This window comes from Lampetra planeri, chromosome 2, assembly GCF_965212315.1.
Source record: "Lampetra planeri chromosome 2, kcLamPlan1.2.h2, whole genome shotgun sequence".
In the NCBI taxonomy this organism is placed as follows: Eukaryota; Metazoa; Chordata; class Hyperoartia; order Petromyzontiformes; family Petromyzontidae; genus Lampetra; species Lampetra planeri.
Genome location: NC_136108.1, coordinates 10,026,399 through 10,054,020, shown reverse-complemented (window position 1 = coordinate 10,054,020; position 27,622 = coordinate 10,026,399). Strand labels below are relative to the sequence as shown.

Genomic DNA, 27,622 nt, shown 5'->3' with positions numbered 1-27,622 from the left:
AGCAGAGCGCCCGGGCATCACGGCCAACGGCAGTGATCACGCCTGGACCCTGGGGAACAGCGAGCCCCGAGTGAACATTTCCATCCCTTTCACGATTGTTCTCTGAGCGCCGGGGACAATGGCTGGTGAGTGCTTTTCACCCATCCCATCCCTCCGCTATAACCCATCCATCTCATCCACCCCATCCAGCCCAGTTATTTGAATTATAAAATGACGTGAAATTGAGTCTTAATGAGCTGCAACTTGAGGCTTTAATTAATTTAACTTTGTACAAATAATAATAAACTGCCTTCGTCATTAACCGGAACACTTTAAAGTTGAAGTCAACTTATAATAATTATTACATGTCGGATGAAATATTCTACGTGCTATGTTGGTCACTGGGATTGTTTCACCATACTTCACCACGCTGGTCAGTGCGGGTTGATGAAGAGGGTGGGGGTGTCTGGTACCAGTTCAGATATCACGAGGCACCGATGTTCACCGTGGCTGGGAATCAAACTCAGGTGGCCGGGTTTACCGGCTTATACTTTAAACCGGGTTATGAGGGCTGCTTTCTCAAAACTTTACAAATGTTTAACTCGTCTCGACGAGGACAGTTTATTTTTGGACCCGATTGGTTACGCTAACAAGATTTAGGCGATGACACGTGAAGCATTTTATGGACACGACATGCAACAGGCAAGACAGCCACTGGGTATCCATGAAGAATAACTTAGATAATTAGAATCGCGTTCCGTTGGTTTACGTTGAGTAACTTTAACCGGTTTTCAATGCGGAATTATTGCTCTGCATCAGCCACTGATGGCGTCGTGTGCTGTGATTGTCGCGTTGCTGTTACGGATGCCGTCCTGCTTCAAACTGCCCGTGACTGGATGCAATCTGTCAGACAGATTAGAGCTCATTCACTGCACCCCCAAACAGACCGTACAACACATAACGGCGTAATGCCCGATCCACAAATACGAAGGAGACATCACAGCCGTACACTCCGCTGCTTTTGACGAGGTTGTCTGGCTTGACCACCTGAATGTGACATGAAGTGGTTGCTATGCATCTACATCAGCCATACGATAGAAAAAAACTGCACCCCTAAAATGTATTTCGTAGACAAAATATAAACGATGCGTGCAATATAACATGCCCCCCCGTGAGTAGCATGAGTTTTCTGTTTGTTTTATACTGCGTATACATTTATGTCGGTCTCATCGATATTGCAAATTAACGTGAATTCGTACAAACCAAACTAATCTTGTTCAACGATGATTTTGAAAGAGATTCCAAATTCTGTCGCATCTTAAAACGCATTAAATTATGTGCAACATGAGCAAAGGTGGCAAAGCGGGTTGGAGGGGTGCGGGCTGGCGGGGGGTGCAGGCACACACAAGGGAAGGAGCAACCCCCCCCCCCCCCCGTGGCACGGCCCTGGACCAACGAGGCCAAGCAAATGTGAATGACGTAACCAGAGGGCCCAGCGAGTTTCAGGAGGCACCCAGCTGATCGTTACAGGCCGCACGCTGATAATTAGTTTTTTACCCTTCTATCTGGCAACAAAACTTACACCTTTTTTTACAAGGAGTCATGTTTGCATAGACCACAATACCTGCAGTCATAATGCAAACAAAAAAGATAACTCTGATAATGTGTGCACTGTTCTTGAAGTTGATTGGTCCACACCCGAGACAGATTTCCTTAGAGCCTAGTCTCACATGAGTTGGACCAGATGACGCCAAAAAAAAAGGTGTCAGTTTTGTTGCCAGATAGAAGGGTAAAAAAACAATTATCATATTTTTTACTGGCAAATGAGGTTCCAATGGTGTAAAGGCCGCACGCTGTTCATCGCTACGACAGACACATTGGCAATGGTTTCATGCGCAATTGCTTTTGTCAGTCGCAATGGCTTTTTGTCAATTACTCCCTTCGCTCCCACTCACCTATATACACTGTTTCCGTGCACGAGTTAATACACCGATCTAGCTGTCATTCAGCGCGTTGCATTTGCATGAGTGCAGTTGAAATTCGCACGCATCTCCGTGCTATTATTACGACCCTATTGCACTCGATGCTAATCTGACGCAGGGCAGCTGCACGACTGCGCATTCCCGCTCGATATAAACATTTGCTGGCGACCGCTTTCCCAAAAATAGAAACGGCGATTTCGCGTTGGGGGGGTTTTTGACGGCTCGCACAGCCCTGACTCGCTCCGCAGTCTTCGCGATGTGTCGTTGTAGCTGTCGCGTGCTCAGGCGGTGCAACTGCACCGGGTCCCATGGGCTGGAGGCGTCCCGAGCGCCAGGATACGAAGGGGCAGGGGAGGGGGTGGAGGAGGCAAAGAAATTGGACAGGGGGTCCCATGCAATTCCTTGCACACGCAGCTCATGCCAAACAAAGCTACCCCACTTATGCAGCCACGTCTGAAAGTGTACACAAATACGTTTGTACTTAAATAAGCCGATGGTATTGACAAAGCTAAACAAGCGGGCAAAATACAGAAAACGAAAAAGCAATTGCCAACATGACCCACACATTCTGCGTGCCCAAAAAACCAACTGACGTGTTTCTAAAAATAAGAAGTGTGACCGGGTGGCTTAGGGGTCAGAGCATTGAGCCCGTACCGCCTGGGCCTGGGTTCGAATGCGTGTTCCAGCCATGCGTCCCTTGAGCGTTATTAGCCAGAACCCCCGATGCTGCGTCAGAACACGATGGCTCGTGGGCGACTTAAGAGAGTTCGATACCGGCCACGCGACATTCAGAGAGAGAGAGCGAACGCGACGTTATCGCTCTGTAAAGCGCGCATGCCAGGCACGGGTGGCACGGGGCCTCGGGCAAGGAGCGAAATCGGAACACCCCTGCCCGCGGTCTCCCCTCTTCGTAACGCGGAGCCTGGATCTCTGCGGCCCGTGAAGACCCGGCGCAGTTGCACCGCCTGCACACACAATGGCCACGCCTCTGGGTGCCTCCGTCAACGCGTGCCGTGTAGACGGCACACGCGTAGCTCCTGCAATTGTCGTAGCCGCGGCAAGCGGTCGCAACTGTAATCATAGCATTGTACAGACCGTTGTCAATCCACTGCTGGATGAACGCCTCCTCACCCCTTGTAGGCAATTGGGGTTGTTTGAACAGATTTCACCACGCTGCTCGGTGCCGAATTGTGAAGGGGGTGCCCAGGACCGGTTTAGACATCACTCGCGACTGATGTTAACCGTGGCCGGGAATCGCACTCAGGTCAATGTCTATCTCTCCACAAAAAAAAGAGTAATATCTACAGCGGACCCAGGGCCTTCTAGGAGTGAATACTTTCAGCAATATTTATTCAGTACAATACAGACTCTAGACCGATTTTGACAGACAGTTGCTCCAGCGATAAGCCACCAAGGACACTCGGGGTATCACTCGACGGCCCGCACAGGCGGGTTCGTGAACCCTGTCGCTGTACTCCCATCTCCTAGGCCACCTCGCACAACCCCTGCCACCAAAAGCTTTGAATCGCAGGTGTGCGCCACCGCAGTCAATCATTTGTAACGCGACGGGTGCAGCCCTTCGATGTCTTGCTCACGCCTCTGCTGGTGGACGGGCCTCCACTAGGCTGAGCTCTAGAGAGCCGCACGAGATGACATTTTGACCTATTCTTCCGCGTTGGCCAAACTTTTGACGAGATGGGAGTACCCACACTTGACCCCACCAAATACGACCTGCCGATTGACTCTGCTGGGTGAACAGACGTTGCCGGTCAGTAGTTTGCCAATCACTTGTCAGATTTTTGCTTCACAATTGATCAATGGTCAGTTATTTATTCAGTTACCAATTACAATCCATGAAACACAGATAATACACCAAACAGATGTCGACCAAACCCAAATAACCAATCAAATCACCACTAAACCACCAGTAGCTATTCGAGCGCTTCTCTTGAACCCGGCAACCTGAGCTCGATTCCCGGCCACGGCAAACAGCACTGGGCCAGTGATAACTGAACCGGGACTGGGCTCCAATCACCCCTTCCCCTCCACCAACACGCACTGACCTTCGAGATATTGGTATGGCCAAAAGCAACCCCTGCGTGTCTCTTGTCTAGACGCGGCCGTCAAGAGCATCTCCTACCACCTGCACAATGGGGAGCTGCTGCCCAGGGAGCGCAAGCTGGAGGACTTCTTCGAGCTCAAGGAGGAGATCAGCAGGTAGGATGAGACTCGATCGCGTCTGTCGGTGTGCATGAGTGAGAGCGGTAGTGCAGCGGTTAGCTCGCTGCACTCACGGCCAACACCGGTGACGATTATCTGAACCGGTCCTGGGCCTCCCACTAGGTCGACTCAGCCTCAAAAGAGTAACTGGTGAGGTCGGGCGTGGTGCTGGCCACCCACCCCCTCGTGTGCCGTGCTGGCCTTCATAGTTGCTCGCTAACAACACTTACCCCAACAGTCTGTTAAGGCTATAAGGGGGATTTATTTCTGTGTGTGTTGCTTCCATTTAAAGACAATGTTGCTAAATTTAGACCAGCAAAAACGTGGTCGTACACACACTCTTACTCAATTGAGATTATACATGGCAACCATCGCCCCCCGCTTCTGGCAGACTAATGCCCGTTTGCAGACCAGAAGTTATGAAGATGGAGACGGAGGTGACGCTTATGATGATGACGACGATTAAGATGGTTTGTGATGATGATAATAATAATATTGATGCCACCGCTATTGCTGCTGATGAGGATGATGAAGATGAGGAAGACGGGGGTGATGTTACTGTGAAAGCCAGATGACGACATAAGACCCGCTTTGCGAGTCTAGGTCGACTCAGCCTCAAATGGGTACCTGGTGTGTAAACATCGCCATTGGGGAGACAAAGGCGGTACTGGCCATCCATCCCCTCGTGTGCCGTTGCCAGCCTTCATAGCTGCTGGCGAACGGCACTTGCCCCAACAGCTTGTCAAGGCTATACGGGGCGTGAGGATCTTTGCGTTATTGTTTGAGAAAGAGACCGTGCACGTGAGAGATGGTGTCCCAGGTGGGAACCCTCGCTGATCACCTGTCACCTGTCACATCCTGGGCTGTATTTCTCACTCCACGATTAGCTCCCAAGATTGCGATAGGTGGTGACTGTGATGGTTTACGTGAGTGAGAGAGACTGAGAGGGTGGTTCAGATGTATGAGTGGGTGGATGGATGGGTGAGTTGGTAGATGAGGGAATGAGAGGGTTTGGGTGACTGAGTGAGTGGGAGGGCGAATGAGTAAGTTGATAGCTGAATTGGGCAAGTGGGTGGGTGAGTGAGTGAATGAGCGGACGGGTTAGGGAGTGGGTGATGCATGGGTGAATGAGTGATTAGATCAGGGATGGGGAACGTCCGGCCCGCGGGCCGTATAAGGCCCGCGAAATCATTTGGTGTTGCCCTGCCAAGGCAACCGCAGGCGGGACTCGAAATTCAATACATCTAGGAGCAAACCTGGAAAAGCAGTTGCGAGTAGCAACATCATCAATACCAGCTAACATCACACGCCTCACCAAAGATAAGCAGTTCCAGCCATCACATTAGGGGTGAGTTAATTAATTTTTGACCAAATATAACGGGTTAATTTTTAAGTTGATAATTTTGTATGGCCCGCGAATTATGTTATACATATCCAAATGGCCCTTGGCAGAAAAAAAGGTTCCCCACCCCTGGATTAGATGGTTTAGTGGGTGAATGGGTGAGTTGATAGGTCAGTGGTTTGGTGAGTCAACAATTAGTTGAGTAGGTGGATGGGTGAGCTCGGATACGAGTTAATGGGCGAGTCAGTGGTTGAGTAAGTGATTGCGTGGATAGGTGACTTGGTGGAGTGAGGCACTAAATGCGTGAGTGGTAGGATATAAAAGTGGAGAGAATGTAGATCGACTGCTGGTGGGTCGGGGTGTGGTTGTGGAGTGCCGAGGCACCAGGTAGGTCAGTCACGGAACAGAAATGTTGCGCAAGGGTCACTCACAACCCCATTGTTTGGGAGCCACCATCTGTGCGTGCCAGTCTTGGGGGCACGGATCTCTGCAGCTCAAGTCCATACCCGTCCTCCAGTCAGGATCTACCAGCGAGAAGGAACGTATCAGTAGCTATAATCGTGTATAAAAAATATACATGAAGAAAGTAGTGTCCTTTGCCCAGGTAAATACCAAAACTCTTTAAAAGCGGATCTTGCTTTTGGGACATTTGTAGAATGCTTATCCAGCCTCACACTGTAGTGGACGGGGCTGCAAATAGCACCGCACTTTATGGAGGCTGGGGAGTTTGTGTGCCAGAGCGTAGGGTAATTATGGCACTCGGATAAGAGAGTATTTAAAAGTGCGCGACGCCGTCTCACATGGCAGCCCACGCGTAGAGCCGCGCTGGGCCCTCGCTCACCTGCAGGGGGCAGTGTTGATCAGAATGCGCCATTGAGATCGCCTCTGGCTCCAGGTGAGGTAATTGTTGGCGAAAAAGGTCGAGGCCAGGTTTATACTTTAAAATATGTTGCGCTGTTGTACGGTGCTCGTGTGAGCAGCCTGTTCAGGCAATGTTAATTTTAAAACGTATTTACTAAATTGAAAACTCTTTTTTTTTGTTTTACTTTTTTTGTGTGTTTAGTTTGTTGTCCTTCTCTCGAACCTCATTAAATCGGTTGGATACGTACGGTGCGAAAGATGTTCAACATACAGTTTATATATGCGATGTGTCCTTGCTTGGACATATGATGATGATGGTGATTATGGTGATGATGTCCTTCATGATGGTGAACATAACGACTGTCCCATGAGACTACACTTTTCGCACAGCCGCCGAACTGCTGTTGTCGGTATGTGCGCATACACACACAGCAGGCGATGTAGTCATACACACACAGCAGACAATGTAGTCATACACACACAGCAGGCGATGTAGTCATACACACACAGCACAACAACAACCGCCATTCGCCACTAAGTGGCGGTGACGTCACCACACACAGCAGGCAATGTAGTCATTCACACACAGTTCGATTCCCGCTCGCGACCTTTAACAGTGGCGACTTCATGAAACGGTCCTGGGCGTCCGGTCGGTCGACTCGGCCTTAAACGAGTAACTTGGTGCGGTGTGCGTAGCAAATAGCAGCACTGGCGAGACAAAGGCGGCCGGGCGTGGTGTTGGTCACATCACCCCGTTCCCGTGCCGTGCCAGCCTTCAATGGGTGTTCGCTCAACAGCAGTCGCCCCAGCAGTCTGCTTGAAGGCAACGTGGGGTTGGGGCGGAGTTCGTGGAGCTGTCACGTGTGGCCAGGTCGCTTCTCAAAAAAGGGCTAGATACAGGGTGCTTCAAAAAAATGTGTTCCCACTGATATGGGAATTCATATTCTTGGTTCTTTCGGTAAAATCATGTAGATAGAAAACAAATAATAATGATAAAATAATAATAATCAATTGAAAATAATAAAAGCAAAAAAAACAATAAAAAATTGTTACATTAAATAAAAATAAATTGAATATAACAAAAGATAAAAACCCACGACGTGCAACACGAGCGGTTTTCATCATACGGAGAAATGATGAAGACCGATTGTGTTGTGATAAATAAAAAAAGAATCGATTTTTTTTCTACGTGACTTTACCGAAAGAACCACGAATACTTATATGGGACTATCGTTTTTAATGTAAAAAAGAACGGATATAACACCGTAACATGATAACAAATGTATGTTAATAGCTTCAAAAAGTCAAAGAGCCTCCCACTTGTTCGCCATCATTGTCAACGCATTGCCTGGAATCTATTCCAGGTGGTCTCCAGAGCCCAGAGGGACATTTCTTGTGGTTATTGTTGAAAATTCTCAGAAGTGTTAACGTTTTTTTTAAGCGCCCTGTACATATCAGTAGGCCTTACTGGGTAAAATTAACAAATCGTGTTCTTTGTCTTTTTTTGTTGTTGTTGTTGTTGCAGGGGGCTACTGGGCACGCTCTACCGCGCCGTCGAGAAGGCCTCCGGCCGCGCCGCGCAAGCGCGCTTCGTGAATGCGCAGCGCCACAGCCACCGCGCCGAGTGCCTCAACGAGGCGGAGCTGCTGTACGGGGCGAGCCACCCCAACGTGCTGCAGCTGCTCGACGTCTACCACCTGCTCGACACCAAGCAGATGGTGCTCGTCACGGAGCCGTACGTGGCCGGGGAACTTACACCCGCAAAGCTCCGCGACACGCCTCTCAGCAGGGCACCACAATTCCACACCGAATACATAAATACTGCGCATTTGACATCATTTCGCAATTACGTCGTCACTTTGGCAACACCGCTACCCGATTTGCGTCGCCTCAACCCACACTTGCGTCGCTGACAACATCGTCCGTCCTTTTTCTCAGCCTTCGCCTCCACCGACCCTGTACATTTCTTTGATTTACGCCGTGTCGATGGTCCTTTCACCTTTCAGGAACGCATCCCCAACGTAAATCGGGGTATTACTGTGGACTTGTATATTATAAAATACCCGTCACGCTGGTCGATTAGAATAGGCACGTAACCAGTTAGGCACAATCATAATTCGAGTAGGAAACTGGATGTGGTGTACCGGGCCCGGAACTAATTATTCGGGTCACGAATCCAGACGTAACCGGCTAATATTACATCCTAGGTGTCGGTAATTGCTGAGCATGTCGCAATGCATCGATTACGATCTCTCAAAAAATATTTTAATGCTTCACGGTCCATGCATCGAGTCGTCGACTGGTGCATGGGGCTGTTCACAATGAGCGGGGGCGTCGCCTGGTGGACAGAGCGCGACACTGCACCTCGCGTGGAACGTTGCGAGCGCGGTGGAGGGACAAATCCCAACTCGAGGCTTCCCTTCGTGTCGTGGAGCAGGCTCGTGCGCCAGTCTGAGGAAGGGGCTCCTAGAGGTGTTTCACAGAGGGGGGACGCTGAAAGCTGAACTAAACTTTTTTGTTTTAATGTTACCAGGCCAAGCCCACTGAGCTATACAGCTCTTTTGCGGAGGCCACCTGGCCACAAATGATTGGTCAACGGAGCGGCTTATCACGTCGGAAATGTGTAGCAGCCAAATAGTCTTAAAGTCGTGTTTCTAAATGTGGAGGGAAAAATCGGAGGACCCGGAGAAAAAGCCACACGGCCACGGGGAGAGAGAGCACGCAAACTCCAAATCTACAGCAGCAGCAGGCGTCAGCGTCGGGATCCAGCCCACGACCTCCTGCACACCAGGCGAGGGAGTTACCATCTCTCCACCGCCACCCCTCTCTACGAACCCCTTAACCCCCTTAACCCCCATCGCCCCCCGTGCCTCGCTGCGATTGCCGCCCTTGCCCCTGTGCGCAGCGTGGATGGGGGGCCGCTGTTTGAGCGGCTCAGCGGCAAGGGCTTCGCGCTGACGGAGCGCAAGGTGTCCGGCTTCGTCAAGCAGCTGTGCCTGGCCCTGCAGCACCTGCACGGCCTCAACGTGCTGCACCTGGACGTCAAGGTGCAGTGATGACACAAACCCACGCCGTGGCTGAGGAGCCGGGTGCAGTTTTGGCGACGATTGTTGGACACGTCCCTGAAAGCAGTGATTATGTTTTTCTTCCAATTATACGCCAGACGGCCAGTGACCAAATCACCTGCAATGCGTCTGATCTCGTCAGATCTTTAAAGCCAAGCAGGTCTGAGCCTTCAACAACACCGCCTTAACAGAAAAATAAAATATAATCGGCGACGTTTTGGACAATCACCCTTTTTCATGGCATATGAATGGCGATTGTTCTAAATGTCGCCGATTTTATATATACATATAGCTAGTTTATTGTGTGTTATGCATAGGTATTTGGTTTAGAATGTGTTACCGCTCCTAAAACTACAATCCAGTTTCACATCCTTCAAAATACATAATCACAACTCAGACTAACTTTTATGTATGAAGTGTCCTTTAGTTGGCCAGATGGGATCCCTATGAACTCTTTTAACCCAATTATTACATGAGATATATATATAAAACTGCATTACATGAGTAAAGTGTTTGAAGATAATGTTATCACTTGGGCCATCAATGGGCGGAGGTCCTTGACTGGCCCTGCTTGTGTGCCACCTTAGCCTCAATCGGAGCGCAACCGTTACACCGGTGGCCCCAGCTGTATCGAGATCGCGGTGACAACCCTAAGACAATCGGAGGAGGACATGAACCTGCAACCTCGGCCAATAGAACGTGCGTCAGCGTTGCGCGGCCACGGTTTCTAACGCGATCTTCTCCCCACCGCGGCAGCCCGAGTGCCTGTGGCTGGCGAGCCGTGACTCGGAGCAGCTGAAGCTGATGCAGTTCGGTTGCGCCCAGCGCTACAAGGACAACCTGAAGGTGTCGCAGAGCGCCGCGGAGTTCGCCGCGCCCGAGATGCTCACCAACGAGGCCATCGCGTACAGCACCGACATGTGGGGCGTGGGGCTCCTCGCCTACGTCATGTACGACGGCGCCGCGCGCGACATCGCTGCGTTCAGTTTCTTTGTCCTTTCCCCTTTCCCCCCTTCACCTCCGATTGGCACGGTTGGCTACGTACGGCGCGAACGCTGTTCGACATGCACACTTCTGGGGTTTGAGATGAGAATGGGGGGGCTGGTGTGAGGTTCGTTGAGGTAGAGTGTGCGTTGGGTTCGTTGGAGATCGAGTACGTTTTGACGATATTATGTGCCGTTTTTTTTTAGATTGAGCATGAGTTGTAAATGTCATTGAGATGGAATACAAGTTGTGAGATTGAGTTTTGTTTTGTGAGCATTGTTAATTTATTCACCTTTTCATGTTCGTCATAGTCTTAGTCTGGTTCGATGACAAACCAAAGAATTATATTCAAGTCTCAAGTTGTGCAATTTAACAATATCACGTGGTATTCCAATTCATCCACCAATTCTTGCGGAGGTACTGAGGCCTGTCACGGTTGTGTGAAATGTCCCCCACTGGCTCAGAATTGCGTAGGGAAATGAGCAGTGCATTGCTCGTGTTGGCGTGATGACACTTTATGCGATTAATTGAGATTGAACGTGAGTTGTGAGATTCATTGAGATTGGCTAATGTTCATTGTCAAAAATGTTCTGACGTCTCCATCACCAACAATCGGGCAAATCGGCGTGATGATGTGTTCTGTCATTTCTGGACGTGATTCTGACTCCCGGTGATTTTGACCGTGACTCTCACTGTCACCGTGTCTGTATGCGTGCGCGTGTACAGGCTCAGCGGCATGTCGGCCTTCTGGGCCGCGTCGGATGACGTGACGGTGAAGAAGGTGGTGGCGGCGACCTACAGCTTCCCGGAGGAAGAGTTCAAGGCCGTGTCGCGGCCCGCGCGAGAATTCATCTCCAAGCTGCTGGTCAAGGCACCACCGTGAGACCCCGCATCTCCAGACCGCGCTATATCGCATGTCACAGTAGTCGATGTACATGTGTGTGTATACACATACACACGTGTACACACACATGTATAGTTCTTTGTCATTCTGTTGATATATGAAGATTTTCCCCACGCTGTGTCGGTCTCGAGGATTTGACCATACTTCACCACACTCAGCAACACACATTGGTGAAGTAGGGGTAGGGGCCCAGTACCGATTTACGTATCACCCACCAACGATGTTAGCCGTGGCTGGAAATTGAACTCTGATCACTTGGTTCATAGCACAGTGTGCTAAACACAGCACCACTCGACACAATGTAATTACTTTGTGATCATCGAATTTGTTAATAATGTCATTCATACCTGACACAGATGATTGTGATCATTTAAGTGATTGAGTCACTAATATAAATGCTAATAATGTTCTGCAAAAGCTATGAAGATGAAATTTTCACATACCAAGTCGAGTGTATGTCTATAATGAAAAAAAAAATGAAAAAATCTAAAATGCTCAAATTTATATCCCCAAAAACCACGGGCTGGAGTTTGATTGGCTTTACTTATAGGACAAAGTCGGCCTAAAGTTCTCTTGCATTAAGCCTTGCGTTAAACACTTAAGTCGATTGTTACTTAATATACGACGCCATCATCATTGAACCAAACATTTTCATGCCAGACTTGTGGAGTGTGACACTGAAGCTGATGTGTAGCAGGAGAGGCCCTCTGCTGGACACCTGTTGTGCACAGTGGCTCCAAGTGCGCGCGCCGCAATCCACGATGCACCCAAAGAGGACGTTTCCTGTGATGTACTCAGCACTCCCATCCCAACTCGATTCGCACAAAACATAAACTCAATAAGGCCGCGTTCCAGCGTTGTTTCCAATTGCGCAATCCGCGTGGAGAGGAGTCCATGCGTTTTGAGTCGCCGGTCTGAGACGGCGGTGGGTGACGGACAGGAGGGACGTTGGCTTTTAAAAGTCTCCGCAGATCGCAATCAAAGCCGGCATGTGAGGTGGTCGGAGCTTGGCGTGGAATACCTCACCTAAAATAGCTCAACTCAGGCCGGTCGGAGAGGTCGCATACCTCTTCAAGCCAACGCGATACCCGCTGGGGAGAGCGCCCATCCAATTCTATTGTCACCACCTCGCCGCTGACAGCGAGGCCGTGGAGCGAGTGCATTGCGAGTGATGTACGCGGCATGGCCAATGCTCACAACGTTGTCGTTGTTTTTCGATTTAAAGCTTTCGTGACTGCAGGGATTCATCTTCTTGGTTCTTTCGGTAAAGTCACGTAGAAGGGAAGTAATAAAATAATAAAAATAAAACATAATAAAATAATTCTCACGACGTTTCGGCCACAACGCAAGCAGCCGTCCTCAGGTGAAGACCAGGTCTGTCGGGGAGACAGCGTCTGAATGCTGTCTCCCCGACAGACCTGGTCTTCACCTGAGGGCGGCTGCTTGCGTTGTGGCCGTTGTGGCCGAAACGTCGTGAGAATTATTATGTTTTATTTTTATTATTTTATTACTTCCCTTCTACGTGACTTTACCGAAAGAACCAAGAAGTGGTCGTTGTTGTTGTTGGAGCCCGTGTTTGGTTGGGCCACGCATGGCTGGGTAGGTGGCGTGATCTACCGTATTCTCCGCATTATAAGACGCTCTGGAAAGTTGCTTGTGTTTGGTGTCACTAAAGGTTACACGAATGTGGTCACACGGGCACACACCCCTACCGGGTTATAGGATGCACCCCCACTCAACTTGCACCTGGAGGATACGGTTATAACGAAGCAGTTGGTGGAGCTGCTGGGTGGGCGGAGGGGTCTAACAGAGCCCCCCCCCGCTCCCTATCCAGGCGTGTAATAATGTACCCCCTCAGATATCTGATGAATTTACCCATTTTGGGGTCACGATTCGGTGGAACAATCAATTTTTATGAATCACTAGCAGAGAACGCATTGCTCTGTAAGGGAAAATAAGAAACAGGTGTGATTCTCCTACGAAGTGGGCGGGGCTAGTTATGTTAATGTGATAAATTTGCATGTTAATGTGATGTCGGAGAGCGGCCTCCACAAAGAGCGCTGCCTCCGCGCGCTCGTCGTCACATTAACATAACTAGCCCCGCCCACTTAGTTTATGGCCCTCACATTAACATCACTAGCCCCGCCCACTGAGTTTATGACCCTTACATTAACATAACTAGCCCCGCCCACTGAGTTTATGACCCTTGGGCTACGCCCATTCTAAAACCTTATAAACAGCCTGCCTCAGCAGCTTTCCCCTCTTTTTTCCTCCTGATGACGATCGCTTGTGTTGTGATCGAAACTTCGTAGTTTTTTGTTTATTTTATTTTTATTAATTTTATCCTATCTACGTGACTTTACCGAAAGACCCAAATAATATAATTATGATTGTAGTGATTGGAAGTGCCTCTAGTGGCTGCAATATTCACCGTGAACCAAAGACTGTACAATGTTGTGCGAATTGAAAATTAATATATGTTGAACTTGTTTTGCACCATACCTAGTCAACCGTGCTAATTGGAGGTGCTAAAATAAAAGATACGCGCAAATAAAAAAAAAATAAAAGATACGCGCATCGTGAGTTTAAAATGATCAGTTTCGATCGGTGAATCTGTGCATCGTGCCAAAATGCCTCACGAATCTCATTCTGCTGCCCATCAGAGGAGGAGGATATGACCAAGCTGATGCCTCCACATTCCAATGTATTTGTTTTTTTCGTTCTTTTACTAGCTCGTTTGTATTTTTTTGAATTTGGTCCTTCACGTTTATACGGTTTGGTTCGCTCCTTGAGCCACAATGTCTCACGCCATATTTTTAGCTTTTTCAGTTAAAAAAATATATAAATAATCTATTCTCACGTGCATAATTATATGCGGGTATCGTGAATGAATCCATCAAATTTAATCCACGTTTAGCGCTCCCCCGTGTCTTCTAAGACACACAGAGTTCCCAACATTCCTCCGTACTATGCATTATGATTAAACTTCCACAAATATCAAGCAGTTCTCTATGCAGCCACCAGACAGAGCCATGGTTGAGACCATCAACTCATGACTACCATTAAAACCGGGTTTAAACATGGGTGACTGGAACCCAGATTCAAACCCAGGATCCCAGTGGGTTGTGGCTCAGTGTCTCTGACCCATCAACCGCCTGGCCACTTCATCGGTCACATTGCGTATTGTTAGCAATACATGAGTTGTTTACCGGGCATTATTCCTTGGTTATACACTCAGAATGGTTTGGTTATGTTGTTAATTGGCTGGACCTGGGTGTGGTTGTTTTTTATTCTCAGCAAGCGGCTGGGAGCGGAGGATGCCTTGAAGCACCCGTGGCTGGCGAATCCCGCGGGAGACGCGAAACTCTCAACGGAGCAGCTCCACGCCTTCTGGGAGCGCAGGAAGGCCCAGGTGATGACCTGCAAGCATTGCCCGCCCACCTGGGTTCGATTCCCGGTCGTGGACAGCATCTAGGGCAAGTGGTGCCTCAACCTGTCCTGGGCCTCCCCGTTAGTTGGCGCAGCCTAGAATGAGTACCTGGTAATGGTGTCTCTTCATACCCAGGTCACTAAGAAATGAGACAATCCTGGTCTCTTTGAGTTCTCACCTGGTTAAACTATTTCACTAATACACTTGAACTGTAATCGAGAAATATTAGGAATATGGAGAAAGGTGGCTGAGCACAATGATGGCAACGCCACCTCATCATGTACAATTCTAGCTCTGGTAGGTGCTCATAATACTTGCTCCTAATGTGTAGAATATAAATAAATAATGCTAACTGTATTCTTATATTGCGCTACACAATTGAGCCAAATAGCAGCGGGAATTATTGAATGACAACTAATTACAACGTAACTATGCAGACAAGAACTGACAATGAAGCTAAAAAAAATCGACCTATTTTTAAATACGACTGATTCAGTCTTGAAGATAGCAACACTCAGAGATGTATTTGTGTGTGCAGTCTATGAGGCTATATGGGGATTATTTTGTGTGTGGGTGGGTGAAAGCCTCCTTTTCTTGTACAGAAATTATAAATTACTTGTCACTATCGTCTCATCAGTTCCATAATGACCGCCTGAAGATTATAGAACATTCATATTGCTTGGAGGAATTCAGCGCGTTTATGCAACATGCACAGTTCACCAAAGCGTTGTGTGTGTGCATGTGGGCTTGCTTCCCTTTGCAGAAGACCACGAGGGGCACGCACAGCGTGAGCAAGACGTCCCACGGTATGCACTGCAAACTCACCCGCGTGGAGCACGGAAACACGCTGCCAGGCTCAGGCTCAGAAGCTGCCCGGTGTTCCCAGAGCAGTGGAATGGCTTCTTGTGCAGTGAGCGGGCTGTGGAAAGTTGCAGGCGTGCGTGGCTAGTTTACATATCCCCTCTCGGTAGAGATGCGCGTGTTTTCCGTGGCGGTGGTTGTGGCGACGAAGGAGATGAATGCTATTTATAGCGTGGAGAGCGGCAGGACTTTATAGCGAACTTCGTGCACAGTTTGTTACAATAACAAAACGCAGCAATGAAGCCTGTTTAGTCCTCGTCAGAATCGCATTGGAAATCACTGGTAATTTACAGCTCATTGGCAATCTACTGCTGGATGAACGCTTCCCCCACACTGTTTCAGTCGTGGAGGTTATTAGACCATACTTCACTACGCTACTGGTCAGTGTGGGTTGATGAAGGGGGAGGCCCATGACTTGCATTACTTCTTCACTCTATATACGTCTATGCAGCTGTGTAACTATATTTTAGTTTAAAATACGTATATGGAAAAAGACAGGGGCTTTTTTAGTCAGCATACCAATTTCATATCGCAGTGCGCAATCCATTGCACCATCGCTTTATCAAATCTAGAGTATGATATATTATCAGCAACTAAAACACAGCAAGGGTCAAAAACGCTTTTATTTGACGCAATATGCATGAATAACGCAACACAAACACTTTCCATTTCGTACGATTTTTGGCCATAATTTTCCCTCAGTCTCCATTTTACCAATGATGGCAACTCACCAAGGCGATGCGTTTCGGCCATTTATTCAAGACGCGAATATTGTCCTGTACGTATGCGAAGGCATCTTTGACATGTCTCTGAGCACCTTTCGCCTACTTGCAAACGAGAGCAATGAGTAGTGCGTCAATGCAAGTGGCTAAAGCTGCGGCTTGAATTGACGCTGCAGTGCGTCGAATATGGCCGTGACTTCATTGTTGCGCAATGTGGCAGTTGGGTACAATTCCACTCACTGCTGAACATCCTACTTCGGCACACGCGTGAGTGCGGGCTGGGGTGAAGTCGGGGAGGCCCAGGACGGTTTCAGATACCACTTTTCCACGGATCGGAGGCTGGCCTCCAGCAGCGACGGTTTTGGCCGTGTTCTGCAGCAGTGTGAAATACTGCGGCCCTGAAAAAAATGTCTGCAGCCAATCGAAAGTGGTAATCCTACCATTTGCCCTCCCATTTCCCCCATTCTTGGCCGTGAAAATACCCATCAGTCATGCCCCCTGGGCGACAAGAATCGATTCTGATTGTCAGAACCGCTGTTTTTCACTCGAGGCTCTGGAGTTTCTGCCTGAGCAGGCGAGAGGACTGGAGGTGGTGGCATTCACACACAGGGGCAATTTAAGGACACAGTAAATAGGGGGCTACTAAGGGGGGTAGGGGTACCAGCTAATATATGGATGAGTGGGGGCACCGATATCCTTAAGTGGGAATACTGCAAAAGAGCAAATCTCTGTGGAATCTGGCAGAAGGAAGGAAGCGATGGCAGGGTGGTAGCATCAGTGATATTGGCCACGATGAACCTCCTCCACCACTTGGACTCGAGCTGCCTCTGAATGTTTATTAAGGGGGGGGGGGGAATCGCCAATGCCGGCTTGCTCTCCCTGCTGTGACCCCTTTAGCCTTTATTTTTAGACGACTTTCCTTCACTCCTCCTAGCGGTCACGATGCCCGTGATCGATGGTGGAGGGGGATAAGTGCGACGGTGGTGAGCTTGGGGCAGGGGGGGGGGGGCGTGTTCATGCCCACTAGCACACACACACACCGACAGCTTGCACGCTGTGAACCTGAAACTTGTGTACAGGGCTTGCAACGCACGTTGTGTTTCCCTGAAGCAAACGCCGAGTGCGTAGGGTAGGTTATTTACTCCGACTGTATTAACAATTTTAATATTACAACCGGGTAGGGGTGCGGTCGGGCAGGGAACCCAGCCACCTCTTTGGTTATTTTGGTAAAGTCACGTAGAAAGAAATAAAATACAATAATATAATACGACGTTTAGATTGCAACACAAGCAACCATCATCTTGCTTGCAATCGAAACGTCGTATTCTATTATTTAATTTATTTTCTTGCTACGTGACTTTACCAAAAGAGCCAAAGAGTAATTCCTGCAGTCACGAAAACTTCGAATCTAGTTTGAACCCAGCCACCATCTGAGTTTGATTCGCAACCACGGTTAACATGAGTGGCGAGCGAAATCGAAAGCCACCCTGGGGTCGTCCCCTTCACCAACCCACACTGACGAGCGTGGTGAAGTATGGTCAAGCAACCCCCATGGCCGACGTGGCGTGGGAAGGCCTCCATCAAGCAGTGGCTTAATAGGAGGGCTGTAAAGCATTGTTTAATTATTATCCCTATGACATTATCTATAAATCACCCCAACACTTTATTCACACCTTACCACATGCATCTGTGTTTGTCCGCGTATATTGTCAGTACAGCATTGTTTTCCCCCATTGTATTTGATCTGCAATCCATTAGTTGACGAGTGATTCTCTGGCAATTATCTCGAACGCCCCTTCGTCCTGGCACCTCGAGAGATGTACTGCATGGCGAGCGGCGGTATAAGTGAGAAATGTTGATGGTGAAGATCCTTGCTGACGTTTACAGATGTGAACACGATGGCCGTGGTGAGCGTCTCCTACCACCTGCACAATGGCGAGCTGCTGCCCAGGGAGCGCAAGCTGGAGGACTTCTTCGAGCTCAAGGAGGAGATCAGCAGGTGAGATTTTTACCCTTTGACAAGCCACAAATGATCCACAATACCTACTGATCTCATCGAGGAGATTTAAACCATCATCACGCGAACTCCGCAGTGGCTTTTGGCAAGCCACCGAACAAAGATGGATACCGCATCGCACGCTTTCAGATGCGCTTCCGCGGCTGTATGGGACACTCTGCCTTCCGATGTTAGGAAGCCACTGGAGCTTTGCACTTTTAGATCTAGATTGCAAACTCATTTCTATAGAACTGATTTTTGTGTTTAGTTTGTTGTCCTTCCCCGCACATCAGATTAGCGTGGTTGGCGACATTCTGTGCTAAGTTAAACATACATGCGTACTGAAACTCCGCGATGCCAACGGTGAAAGTTTAACAAAAAGTTAAATACCAAGAATACTTGGCAATGGGGAGGAGTGACAGGCTATTAGCTTTGTCGCAGCAACAACAAAAACAAATGGCGAAAACAACATTGCATTTAGATCGTGCCTTCCAGGACTTCCTATAAGGCCTCACGAATTGTGTAAAAATCCAACCAGAACATATACGATTCAAGCACAAAAAATACAACTAAAATGGAATAACATTTTAATCCTGTGTAGTACAATACAACCAGAATGTAATGCTTTACGGTTGCAATATGTGCATGTGGTTGTTACCTTAAAAAGTACAGCATTCATACCTTATTGCTATTGTTAGAATGTGCAGGAAGTAAATCTTAACGTATGTATTTTTTCTCATTAATTAAACTCGTGTGGGACAACTCGGAACACACAGCTTTGACCGTGCCCCGACAAGACGAGAGTCGTTTTTATTCCTGGGGTTATGTTTTCTCTTAATTGAGAAATCTCTTGCATTCAGCTGTGAGCTGGATAGATGGCATTACATCAATTGATTCTTGAATCTATCTGTGCCAAACTTTGAGTGCTATCCCCTCTTATGTGTGGGTTTTCTCCTACATACCACAAATACTAATCAATGAAGGTCATGCAATGGTGAAACATCCCAGCGTCGGCCTTCCCTAAAAAAAGAGTTTTGGAGGTTGGTGAGGCTCATCTGGATAACAAAAGGGCATCATCATTATTGCAGCCTGACCACCAACGTGGCAGCTTGAGATGCCACGTGCTTCCCCCGATGACCTTTCGCCTTTGAGGTTCATGCCCTGGCATCTGTAAGGCGTTAGCATCGTCCACCACATCTTATCAGCGCCTGCCCCGAGACACGGTGTCGATTAGCGGTGGAGTATCTCCAGGAGGCGCATTATTTTGGGATCAGTCAAGCACGGGTGGTGCAGTGGCACAGTGGTTTGCGACAGTCGCGATTGATACTGCATTCGCCCCCCCCCCCCGCCTTCACCAACCTACACTAACCAGCATGATGAAGTACAGTATATTCAAAACAACCCCCATAATTGACAAGACGTGGGGAGGCCTTCATCACTGACAGAAGCAAGCGAGCGTCTTCAGGTGTGGTTATGCGTGAATGAGAGTGCGAGAGGCTGCAGGAGTGACGTCGGACCTTTCCCGGCTGAAGGCGACTTTACTTTGAATGTGTTTTTTGTGCAAGGGCCGGGACAAAACAGGGTTGGGAATGTGATACAAACAAGTAACAGAGCGAGCAGACTCGCAGCACAATCACCTCCAAATAATCCAATTGTCTAACATATTTAAGTTGATGAGGACAACGGATGCAGCGATGACCAGAAGATGACTGATTTGATTTTGATGATGATGATGATATCCACGATGACCATCGTGATTTTTTTTACGATACGATTTCGCATCACGCCGTTGCGCGCACCACACTGCCACGCCACGCCGCACTGGCGGAGGCCGACCCTGCCCTCTGCCTGCCCCTCTCGCTGCTATGTGCCCAGGGGGCTGCTCGGGACGCTGTTCCGCGCCGTCGAGAAGGCGTCCGGCCGCGCCGCGCAGGCGCGCTTCGTGAACGCGCAGCGCCACAGCCACCGCGCCGAGTACCTCAACGAGGCCCAGCTGCTGTACGGGGCGAACCACCCCAACGTGCTGCAGCTGCTCGACGTCTACCACCTGCTCGACACCAAGCAGATGGTGCTCGTCACGGAGCCGTACGTGGCTGGGGAACTTTAGAACTTAGACCCCCAAAGCTTCGCGACATGCCTCTCGACAGAGCATCACCATTCCACACTGCATACAGCAATGCCCCGATTTACGTCTTCCCATTTTAAGTCGTTTCGCAATTGCGTCGTAAATTTATTACGACCACTACCCGATTTGCATCGCCTCGTTCCACACGCACGTCGTTGACGGCATCATCCGTCCTTTCTTGTATCTGTCGCCTCGGCCATCGCCTCCACCTACCCTGTAAATTGCTTTGATTCACATTTACACCCATTCGAAGTATATATTGTGCTATGTGTGGCTGCCAGGTGGCTGTGTAAACTTGGAAAGACCAGAAACAGGAAGACTTGCTCCCAATTCTGGCAAATCGCCTGATGAAGCTGGTTGTAATCACCAGCGAAACGTCGTACTTTACCCGAATTGTAAATGTTGTGGGTTTACTCTCCAACACACCGGTGTGCTGAAGTAGTAACCAATTGGCACGTTTTGTTTACGTGATAAACCTTCAAACATTTCACGAGATAGCCTCATATTGCACCTAGCCTGGCACAAGTCCTGCGGTGGCATCGCCACCACTCAGTGGTGACATGGAGGCTGTTGCTGTTGAGATGGTCGAGTTGGGAACAGTAGCGCGGTGGTTAGCACGTCGCGCTATGAACCTGTTGACCCAGGTACGATTTCTGGCTACGGCTGCCATCGTCTCTTAGCCATCCATCACGGGGCTATTCCACCCAAGCCGAATGACGCGCACGGTACAGCCTGAAAACAAACCTTGGAGCTCTACGGCACAACCGCAGAAAACCCACGTCGTGTGCTCCCAAAGGTGTTCCTGCAGAACCCACCCCACGTGCCCCCCGCCCCTGAGCGCCGATTTGTCGCCCATGCCCCCCTGCGCAGCGTGGAGGGAGGGGAACTGTTTGAGCGGCTCAGCGGCAAGGACTTCGCGCTGACGGAGCGCAAGGTGTCGGGCTTCCTGAAACAGCTGTGCCTGGCGCTGCAGCACCTGCACGGCCTCAAAGTGCTGCACCTGGACGTCAAGGTGCGGTGGGCTCACGGAGGAAAGAGTTGCGTTTAAACAGCAAGGGGTTTTCATGTCTTCAGCAGAAGGCAGTGGTAGCAAAATCCATTCATTGTTGCACTGTATTTCAATGCTCCAACGTCTGTGCTCCCTGCCTCCCCCACTTCACCAAGTTGCATTAATCAGCGTGGCGAAGTGTGGCCGATAAAGCGCCCAATCTGCATGGCGTTGGGAGGTCCTTATCTCGCGGTGTATTGACAAAAAAAGGTTGTAAGACTCCCAACTAAAAGAATATTTAATTCTGTGAAACCCAATAAAATTTGCAAGGTGAGAGTGTTTGCTAAAGGTTTTTTTACCTAGGTCAAAGGTCGTATATAGCTCATTATTAACCACAGACTATAGGTCAATGGTGACATCTGACCAAAAGAAACCCTCATTAAACTCTGTATGACAAAAGTTACTTAAGATATTTACGTGTCTGACGAACTCACAGACAAATTAAATTGCTTGTATTGGTGAAGTACAATTACTTGCATGTATTCACATGCAAGTATTTTTTTTTAGTCCAGCCTCAAATTGGCTTTTCAGTCTAAAATGATCCAACAGCATTCACTGCTGGTTTCGACCTCCTAATTCTCACCAGCAGAGTCAGTCTTGTTGAACAAATGCTGCTTGGTTGTCAGGTGTTCTTGGCCAAAGCGCTCTATCCAAATCGATGGGCCCTCACGTGAAAATGTCGCTATTTCATGTGCTGAAGTACAAACCCCGGCGCTTTGTGTTCCCCCCGGCAGCCCGAGTGCCTGTGGCTGGCGAGCCGTGACTCGGACGAGCTGAAGGTGGCGGGCCTCGGCTGCGCCCTGCGCTACCAGGACAACCTCAAGGCACCGCATCAGATCCCCGTGCCAGAATTCGCCGCGCCCGAGGTCGTGGCCAACGAGGTTGTGACGTTCAACACGGACACGTGGCCCGTGGGGCTGCTTGCCTGCGTCATGTGCGTATCTGCACCGCTCGTCGGCATGTGTTTGTGAAAAACCTGGGCCCTTGTTCAGGCATTGTCGAATGTTCATTCTTTCATCCCGATTTTTCTGGAAATTGTGCTGAGGTCTCCGTCGCCAAGAAATGGGCCAAATTAACAATGGCGTTCTGTTTTGAGTATCATCAAGATGTGAATGGGCCACCAAAAGTTTAATGAAAAATACAATTGGAATATCTCGTGGTACACTGTTATGGGGTATCGACAAGACAACAATGGTCCTACTTCTATCACCTACTACGGCCACACTAGCTAACCGAATACTACTCCGAGCCATGATCACACTGGCTTAACACACACACACCCTCCCTGGCTCGCGCTAACCGTGGCTGTCACTGCGACTGTGTCAATCTGTCCCTCTGTGCACGTGCGTAGGCTCAGCGGCGTGTCGCCCTTCTGGGACCAGTGGGACAGCGAGACGGTGCAGAAGGTGGTGGCGGCGACCTACAGCCTCCCCGAGGAAGAGTTCAAGGGCGTGTCGCGGCCCGCGCGAGAATTCATCTCCAAGCTGCTGGTCAAGGCACCACCGTGAGACCCCCCCCTCCCCCGCGTCTCCTGCATCCCCGGAATCAGCATCCAGTGTGGCCAGCTCCTTAAAGTGGAAAGTTGCCAACAGAAACTCAAAAAGTCACCAGATGTCGCTAGATAGACCTTCAAACGTCATGAAAAAAAAAACGATCACCAGGCAGTGTACAAGGTATTGCACATTGTAAACTCACACAGGAGCCTTGGTACATACCTGGAATTGCTCGTTTTTGCCTGCGGTGAAATTTGTCGCTAAATTTGTTGCTATTCACTTGGACAAAATTCTGTCGCTATGGAAAATCTGATAAGTCGATGGATTTAGCGACAAAATCATAAAGTTGGCAACACTGGCTGCATCCTGACCCCGGCACCCAGTCAGCGACTTGTCGGGAATAGATTCGATGTATACAGTTGTGATTTCTTAATTAACCTGATTGTCACGTTAACTTATATTTTACATATGACTTGCATACCTTGTAAATAATCAATACTTGCGTGCGCAAGGTCGTGCATGTATGGTGAGATTAACGGTTGATTTATAAAAAAATCTACATGCAACCGTAGCAATTAACACAATCACTGGTTCACAGATTAAAACCTTGCCCATAAACGCACAATCAAACAACACAACATTAACAGAATAGCCAGGCCAATGAATAATGTCCATCAAAGCCCTTTTAAAATGACACAACATGAGGGGAAACGAGCAAGAGAATGGACTTCATGTAATGTAGTAACGTATCATTACTTTCCCCGCAGTTGGGCGTAATTGCATGCCTCTCACCCGCGTTTGTCTTTCTCAGCAAGCGGCTCGGGGTGGCAGACGCCCTGAAGCACCCGTGGCTGGCGAACCCCGCGGGAGACGTGAAACTCCCCACGGAGCGACTCCACGCCTTCTGGGAGCGCAGGAAGGAGCAGATGGTAACGATCGCGAGTATTTATATATTGTCTTGAAGAAAATGCAATGTCTAAAAAAAAGCTCTTATCATTCACGGCTTCAGACGGAGGAGTGGAATGATCCAGTCAAAAAAAAAAACCACCACGACCAGTTTCCGTGTCACGAAGAAAACCTGTGTCAGTCCTTCAAACCTTCAACGGTGGTAGGAACGAGTGCAGCTGCCCTTAGGACTAACATTTAAAGGTTTCGAGTTGTTCGGGCAGCAACCATGCCACGTGACGAGTCACATACCTGTAGAAGTAGATTTCCTGAGGCAGCTGTGGCATGAGCTCCAAATCCGGAGCAGGTGTTGTCATCTAGGGAGTCAAGAAATGCGTACGTGTCCACAACATAGGGGGATGCGTAGCCCAGGGATAACACAGCTCGGCACGTGCAATATTTACAAGATATGTACCTCTGCTATGTCCCGGTCTGCCCCATATAAGCTTCGTGAATGATAAAAAAAAAACATACTTTAAAGTAACAATCAGCTGTGACACCTTGGTGGTAGTGCCCTCGTGATGGTGACTTGTTTATGAACTCGTATGCAAATCACACTTTCCCTTGTGACGTCGAAGGCCTTAAATGATTGTTTATTCTCACTACTGAAGCTTCTAACTTACGGCATGTACGCTGGTACACGTAGCCTCAGTACTTCTCTGCGAGATGAGAGCCGTTTGTCTCTGCTCGTTACGTCTTCTTGTAAAATGGCACTTTGAACACCAAACGTGAAAAGTTAACGGAAAGTGAAAATGGACATCTTATGAGAGTGCAATAAAAACCCTTTCAAATCTGCCCCACAAATAAAAAATAATAAGCAGACAATGTCTCCTTTACATATCCATCTACCCAGATACAAAAAATATTTATTACGAAATCCATCCGCTGCACGGCCTTCTGGGAGTGCATAATTTCAGCAGCATTGTTTGAAGACAAACAAACTCTGGACCGGTTTCGACACACAGTGGCTCACCATCAAGAGGTATACTTGATATTTGTGGGGCAAATAGACCAACAACCTGCTTCCTGTACTGCCATCTAGTGGAACGTTGCTTTCAGCTAACAGATACGATTTTCTGAACAGATTTGGCTCAACCAACTGCGATGTGACTTGTGTTCTTGTTGCCACTGTAGGTTTGGCACTAACCAGAGTTTTCTCTTTGCTGGTTTGTTCTTTCAGAAATCTGCAGTCACGAGCACGAGCTTAGCATCGCATGGTAGGTGCTGCCGATGTCGCACGTTTGCGGTGACGACTGTGACTCTCTAGACAAGACTACGATGACTAACAGCAATAATGACTTACAGCCCATTGGCATTCTACTGCCGAGTGAAGGCCTACTCCACACCGTGTCAGTCGTTGGGTGTGTTTGACCGTACTTCATGCAGCATGGTGAAGTAAGGTGGGGGGGGGGGGGAGCCAAGTACATGTTCAGATATCACTCGCCACCGATGTTAGCCATAATGGGGTATCGAACTCAGATGGCGGGTTCATAGAGTAGTGCGTTAACCACTGCAAGACTTTTTTTTAATCAAATGAAGCAATCTTAATTGAGATTGAGCTTCATCATGGGACCTCCTTTGCCAGTACCAAAATATTAGAATAGGTTTTCCTCTTTTTTTCTGGCAATAAAACAGGCGTTAAGATGTTAAAATACCAAACTGAAACCTTTTACAAGGAATCATGTCTGCATTAACCACAATACTTGTGGTCAGAATGCAAACAAAAAACATACTCTGATAATATATGCATTGTCTTTGAAACTGATTGGTTCACACCAGACAGCTTTCTTTTGAGCCTAGTCTCAAACGGTTAGACCAGAGGACGCCAAAAGGCGTGAGATTGAGCTTTTGTATTAATTTGCTTTTGTTCACCATCGCAAATTCCACCACTTCCATCATTTGATTTGTGTGAATACGACGCGATTTCACCCGTATTCGTTTTACTCACGTGCGCGTGTGCAGGAAGCGCCGTCCAGAAGAATGACAAGAAATCCGCAGCTAAGAAATAGATGGAGTGCAGGTTCCCCCTCCTCCCACCCAACCGACGACGCCACTCCCTGACAAAGCTTCAGATGGGGTGGCGGGCTGCCATTCCTGTCGCTCATCCCAACGCCGCGGAACACCATGGCCGCCGCTGTCCCCATTTTCCTTCACACATCTTCATGAAGCGATATCGCGTGTGTGTACAAACAATGTAGCAGCAATACCACGTGTGTGGCAGCAATACCACGTGTGCAGCAATACCGCGTGCGTAGCAGCAATATCATGTGTGCGTGGCAGCAATATCATGTGTGCGTGGCAGCAATATCATGTCTGTGTAGCTGCAATGCTACACGTGTAGCAGCAATACCATGTGTGTGTTGCAGCAATATGATGTCTGTGTAGCTGCAATGCTACACGAGAGAGACCCATAGGCTCACAGAGCCCCATAGACTCGCCTCGATGCCACGGGTCATGGTCTCATAGGACTGAGACGCCTGCAGGGTAGCTTCTGTGCCAATTCCAGATGTTAACGGGCAGTGTAAAATTGCTTTAAAAAGGCCTGCTTGTTTACAGCTCATGCAGTGTGTGTTCATATAACGGGAGAACGGTTCAGGCTCCACTCGTTAATTGTGTTTGCAAAGATTTTACTTTACCTGCGTGTGTGAGGGACAGGCGAGGAGTGGGGGTGATCGCGAGATACATTGTGCTCAAGTGACTTGATGGAACAGCAAAAACACACGGACTTGGATATTTGACCCCAATTTGCTGGTGATCGAGACATCGACACGATTTAACCAACAATGTTATGGAAATAAACCAAAATGTAACGGGGGTGGGGGGGGAGCTCTCTAAACACACTTCAACTGACTTGGCGACGTGGTTTCAGAAGCTCAGGTGACATGTGAGGGCTTGATAATCAAATCACATGTATTAAACCTATTTGTAGCATGTTTGTCCTTTAAGTCACATATTTTTTTGGAATAAAAATTATCAACAAAAAAAATCCTCCCACCTCACCTAGCAATGTTCATTAACATTGCACGTCTGAAATCTCCAAAAATGGAACGTATAATTCGCTGCCTTTACCGTTATCTGGGTTCCACATTAACCACGCACGGCTTCTGCCAGCGACATTTAGAGTACATCTTTGCGTTGACTTAACCGGACACACCCTGCCGAAGAGACTCGATGTAAAAACAAGTCATAAGAAGAGTCTGGACGTTGTATCAATGAAGCCGATTTGATTGAAGAAGATTTGTAATCGGCTACTTTTTAGTGGTCAATTACGCGGAAACTTTTAAAATGGCTGCCGTGCCTACCTCCTGCTTCTTGAAGGCCGGAAACCCCCTATAAGTCAGAACCCAGCTTGATTTGTCGTTGTAACTTTCTGACCCGCCCCCTATTGGACATCTGTGAAAAAGAGCTTCATAGCTCATCGGATTCTTCTAGTCTAAATAAATATTCTGGTGGTGCTGATTACGTCACTGAGCATTCAAACTCGTGTGGGACAGCCAGGGGGAAACAGAGCTCGGAGTATTTTTCTAACAAGACGCGGAGACGTTTGCTGCTTGTGCCGATTATTCCTGTAAGGGGAAAATACTGCTTTCTAAACTCCACAATGTTAATACATAAACAAATATTGCAGCTTGTTTTACACCTATCTTAGTTCAGTGTATGCCCGG

General features: G+C 48.5%; 1 protein-coding gene across 1 annotated transcript; it reads left to right on the top strand.

Annotated features, from left to right (window-relative positions):
• Positions 1 to 26,943, top strand: LOC144727514 (myosin light chain kinase, smooth muscle-like). Its single transcript, XM_078606393.1, has 16 exons — positions 1 to 125; positions 4,076 to 4,178; positions 7,910 to 8,119; positions 9,290 to 9,431; positions 10,206 to 10,399; positions 11,160 to 11,312; positions 14,635 to 14,749; positions 15,531 to 15,573; positions 18,238 to 18,349; positions 20,222 to 20,431; positions 21,342 to 21,483; positions 22,254 to 22,453; positions 22,871 to 23,023; positions 23,824 to 23,941; positions 25,138 to 25,174; positions 25,920 to 26,943. Exons 1-16 carry the CDS (start codon positions 119 to 121, stop codon positions 25,964 to 25,966), a joined length of 1,986 nt encoding a protein of 661 aa, XP_078462519.1. The 5' UTR covers positions 1 to 118; the 3' UTR covers positions 25,967 to 26,943.
• The last annotated feature ends 679 nt before the right edge of the window (positions 26,944 to 27,622 follow it).